Here is a 4,728-nt window from a genome sequence, read left to right as displayed (position 1 = left end):
TATATATATATATATATATATATATATGAGTGACTGTGTAGTAAGTAGCTTGCTTACCAACCACATGGTTCTGGGTTGAAATGTGGGTTCAGTCCCATAACTAGTCTCTTACAAAGATCATCAGACAAATGAATTGGTGATACAGTAAGTAGGTGAAAGGTGTGATAACTCATGGACATTGGGAAAAAAACCAAATCTCTTCCACAAGGGGGTACTGAAATGTTCCTGGCTTTGGGCAAAAGAAAATACAGGGGTATCAGTTAATTATGATTTTATTCAGCATATCTCCATCTCAGATTCTCACACTTATTGCAGTGGTCCTTCAGTTTTTCCAGGCCCTGTAAAAGAACTCAGAAGGTTGGGCCTCCAACCAGGCCTTTCACGATACCTTTAAAGCCAGGAACTTTTCAGTGCCCCCTGGTGTATCATGGCCATATTGGAAGAAGAGTAGAAGGCAGTAAATCAAGAGGCAATCAAAGAACACAATGGGTGGAGAATATCAAGAGTTGACTGGACAAGAATAGCCAGGCAGCTGAAGAACTCGTGCTTAATTGGGAAGACTTTTGTTGTAGTGTCATCAAAGAACTGCAGGCATTATAGGCATAGGAGTGGCTGTGTGGTAAGTAACTTGCTTACCAACCACATGGTCCCGGGTTCAGTCCCACTGCGTGGCATCTTGGGCAAGTGTCTTCTACTATAGCCTCAGGCCGACCAAAGCCTTGTGAGTGGATTTGGTAGACGGAAACTGTAAGAAGTCTGTCTTATATATGTATATATATATATGTATATATATATATATATGTATGTGTGTGTGTGTTTGTGTGTCTGTGTTTGTCCCCCCAACATCGCTTGACAACCGATGCTGGTGTGTTTATGTCCCCGTCACTTAGCGGTTCGGCAAGAAGAGACTGATAGAATAAGTACTAGGCTTCTAAAGAATAAGTCCTGGGGTCGATTTGCTCGACTAAAGGCGGTGCTCCAGCATGGCCACAGTCAAAAGGCTGAAACAAGTGAAAGAGTAAAAGAGTATATGATAAAAGACAACGACGACTTATATAAAACAGGGAGTTTGTATTTTAGAACCAGGGATAGTCTGAGGTGGGTTAGTACCAAAAAAGGGTTAAAATATGTATTTATCATCTCATTTAGACACCTGTATTTACCTGCATTTTATTAAACAATTTTTAAAATCTATATTTTTTCTTCTCCTGTAGGCAGCTCTAAAGAAAGCTGATGTAGTTCCCTCTGCTGTATTAACAACACATAAACACTGGTAAGTTTGACATTTCTAATAATTTTAATTGTTAATATGTTCTACAAGAAAACCTCTGTTTGGTATTATGGTATTTCTTGGTCTTTCAAAATACAACCTTAACCCTTTCGTTACTAACCCGGCTGAAACCGGCTCTGGCTCTGTAGTATAAATGTCTAGTTTTCATAAGTTCTGAATTAAAATCTTCCACCAAACTTTATTCAAAATTTAGGTTCCTAACATTAGCTGAATGATAACTAAATTATTTTACTAAATTCTTTGTTATATTTAAAATAATTAAAAGAAACACAGAGCATCTCAAAATAAATAATTACGAAAGGGTTAATGAATTGTCAAGCAACCCAGATTTTTTCCAGCCCCCTTAGAAAAATATTTAAACCTCAATCTATAAAATTGTCTTACTTCACTACCACCAACATTGCTGGGGTAAGAAACAAGAAACTCAGAAATCCACAACCAGCTAACCCCCACCCTAATAACATAACTCATATAAACATATATTGTAGTAGAAGAATTAGTGTCTTAACTGCTATTTCTAAATTTCGGTATGTGGTGAAGCAATTTTTGCTGATCCCTTAATTATGTTTATAATTATAAAAAAAATTTTTGTATAATAAGTTTTTACCGATTTTTACCGATAACGGTTTTTTTCCATAACGAACTATTTGGTAAAATTAGTAATTATTATTTTATTAATAAATTATTAATTTATCAATAAATTAATAATTCTTTACCCTATATCTACAATGATAATTCACTCCCTGATAGTTGTTGATGTTACTGTGCTTGTGGTTGTTGCTGCTGCTGCTGCTGCTGCTGTTGTTATTGTCATTGTTCATGTTTTTGCTGTGGAGGCGCAATGGCCCAGTGGCTAGGGCAGCGGACTCGCGGTCATAGGATCGCGGGTTCAATTCCCAGACCGGGCGTTGTGAGTGTTTATTGAGCGAAAACACCTAAAAAAGCTCCACGAGGCTCCGGCAGGGGATGGTGGCGAACCCTGCTGTACTGTTCCACCACAACTTTCTCTCACTCTTACTTCCTGTTTCTGTTGTGCCTGTAATTCAAAGGGTCAGCCTTGTCACACTCTGTGTCACACTGAATATCCCCGAGAACTACGTTAAGGGTACACGTGTCTGTGGAGTGCTCAGCCACTTGCACGTTAATTTCACGAGCAGGCTGTTCCGTTGATCGGATCAACTGGAACCCTCAACGTCGTAAGCGACGGAGTGCCAACAACAACAACAACATGTTTTTGCTATTGCTGCTACTGTTGTTGTTGTTGTTGTCGCTGTTGCTGGTAATGCTGTCTAGCCTCTAGTCAGCTCTGATTCAACCTAACTTTATAATCAACGTTCTCCCAGTCGTGATCATCTCGTTTTCAAAAGGGGGACAGGAAATGACACAGATATATCTAGAACTCTATTATCCAATTATCATTCTGTCAACTGGCACGATCTGTTGGACAAATTATCCCACAGTATTTATTCTGTAGCTACACATTCTGAGTTCAAATTGTGCTTTGGTTGTTTTTGCCTTTCATCTTCCTGGGTTCAACAAAATAAAGGACCAGTCAAATACTGGCTTTGTTTCCTTTCTCTCTTTCTTCCTCCCTGATCTCTTTTTCTCTACATCCCCCCGCTCTCTCCCTCCCCACCCTTTCTCTGTGCATACATATATCCCCACTTCTCTCCTTTCCCTCTCCCTCTATCCTTTCCCTCTATCCTTTCCCTCTCCCTCTATCCTTTGACCTGTCCAGCATGGAACCAAGAATCTACATTCTGCTGGCATAACCCTCAGAATCAATGAGGCATATTAGCCACCACACCGTAATAAAAACCGGCTCTTGTGGTTGTTATATGCTACCAGGTCATCCTTAATTACAATTGACAGTCATAGGAATATATTATTCATTTCCTTTCCTGTTATATTTAGCCACGTCTTTCTCAACATTCCATATCCTCTACTTCATTCTGCATTCATTTTCACCATTCTTCTAATCTGGTCCCTTTCCATCCTTCCTCAGCACATGACTCAACTACCTCATCCCGTTTCTTTCCATAACATTCATCATTGACTTCATTCCCATCATCTCTTGTAAGTATTGTGTCTGTAGATGTAAGTTGAATTAAACATTGGTCAAACTACTGAAACAGAATGTATATATGTCTGAGCCATTTGTAGCTGTTTAGCCCCTGGTCAGTCCTGGATGAGCAGTCATGTGATCAAAGGAGTTCAGACCATGTCTATTTTTGTCATTATTTCAGGCAGGATGAATCCAGTAGCCATATTATTTGTTTAATGTATCCTTCATTTAATACAGGAGGGTATGATTTGAAGATTTGGTTACTATTTCTAGCAGGTCAGATGACTGTATAGAAGCTCTCTTGTTGGTTTGGTGTGTGTGTGTGTGTGTGTGTGTGTGTGTGTGTGTGTGTGTGTGCATGTGTGCGTGTGTGTGCCGTTTAATGTAGTATATCTGGTAAATTATATTATCTGATAAAAATAAAAATAAAATGTCCTTCTTGGATCACTGAAAGATCTCTGCATCTGGTTATCATGACAAGACAAGTTGGCTCCAGTGATATTTCTAGCTTTTGGTTCATGTCAGAGACTTAATTCCTGCAACAACATCCTCCATTCTTCATTCTCTATTCTTCAACTTGTAACATAGAAGGATGATTGATGTCAGAATCAGTAGAAGCGTCACACAGAATACTACGTGCTATTCAGTGACCTGTCTTTACAGTTTCATGAGTAAATGTGAGTTGGGGGGGGGACTCTACACAAACATTTGGCTTGTTAGAAATAGCTGCCAAATCATGCCACTATTTATAAATGGAGAGACACAATGGATAATGTAGTTTTAGGTAGTGTGCGTCACAGATGGAAACTTTCCATCATGGTTCTGCTGGATCAGATCTGACAAAAGGTTTAAACAACAACAACATATGGTTATTTAACCAAAGGTTATACATGTAGAGAAAATATATAGAATCTCTTATTTATAATTCTTCAAACAAAGATTCAAAAATGATAACTACTATAGTTTTTGAGCCAACCAAAGCCTTGTGAGTGGATTTGGTAGACAGAAACTGAAAGAAGCCTATCATATATATATATATATATATGTATGCATTTAATGCATGTCTTGCTTTGGTATGTTGGTTCCCTGACGATGAATTTATGTGCAATTCCAGCACCTCTTACTTCTTTGGAGTAGAGTGCACATATATTTTGAAACATATGTAAGAATTAAAGGAACTTATTGATTATATGCGTTTTGCTCCATTTATTATTATTCTTCAGATCTACTCAAAATACATCACTTTAACTTGGTATTTCTACCTATTAACCGGGTATGATATCCCAGTTTTTGTGTGATTTTTGCTATCCTGGTAACTGTTAACATATTTTCATTATCAAAGTTTTTTCAACTGAGATAATATTAATATATA

The 4,728-nt window shown here is 38.0% G+C and overlaps 1 protein-coding gene across 1 annotated transcript in view; it reads left to right on the top strand.

Annotated features, from left to right (window-relative positions):
• Positions 1-4,728, top strand: part of LOC106878743 (probable hydrolase PNKD) — a 98,049-nt gene that overhangs the window by 62,660 nt on the left and 30,661 nt on the right. The window contains exon 4 of the mRNA XM_052977146.1: positions 1,215-1,273. Coding sequence (XP_052833106.1) covers positions 1,215-1,273 — 59 coding nt within the window. The remainder of the gene's footprint in view (positions 1-1,214; positions 1,274-4,728) is intronic.

This window comes from Octopus bimaculoides, chromosome 27, assembly GCF_001194135.2.
Source record: "Octopus bimaculoides isolate UCB-OBI-ISO-001 chromosome 27, ASM119413v2, whole genome shotgun sequence".
NCBI lineage: Eukaryota > Metazoa > Mollusca > Cephalopoda > Octopoda > Octopodidae > Octopus > Octopus bimaculoides.
This window is presented reverse-complemented; position numbering and strand designations above follow the sequence as displayed.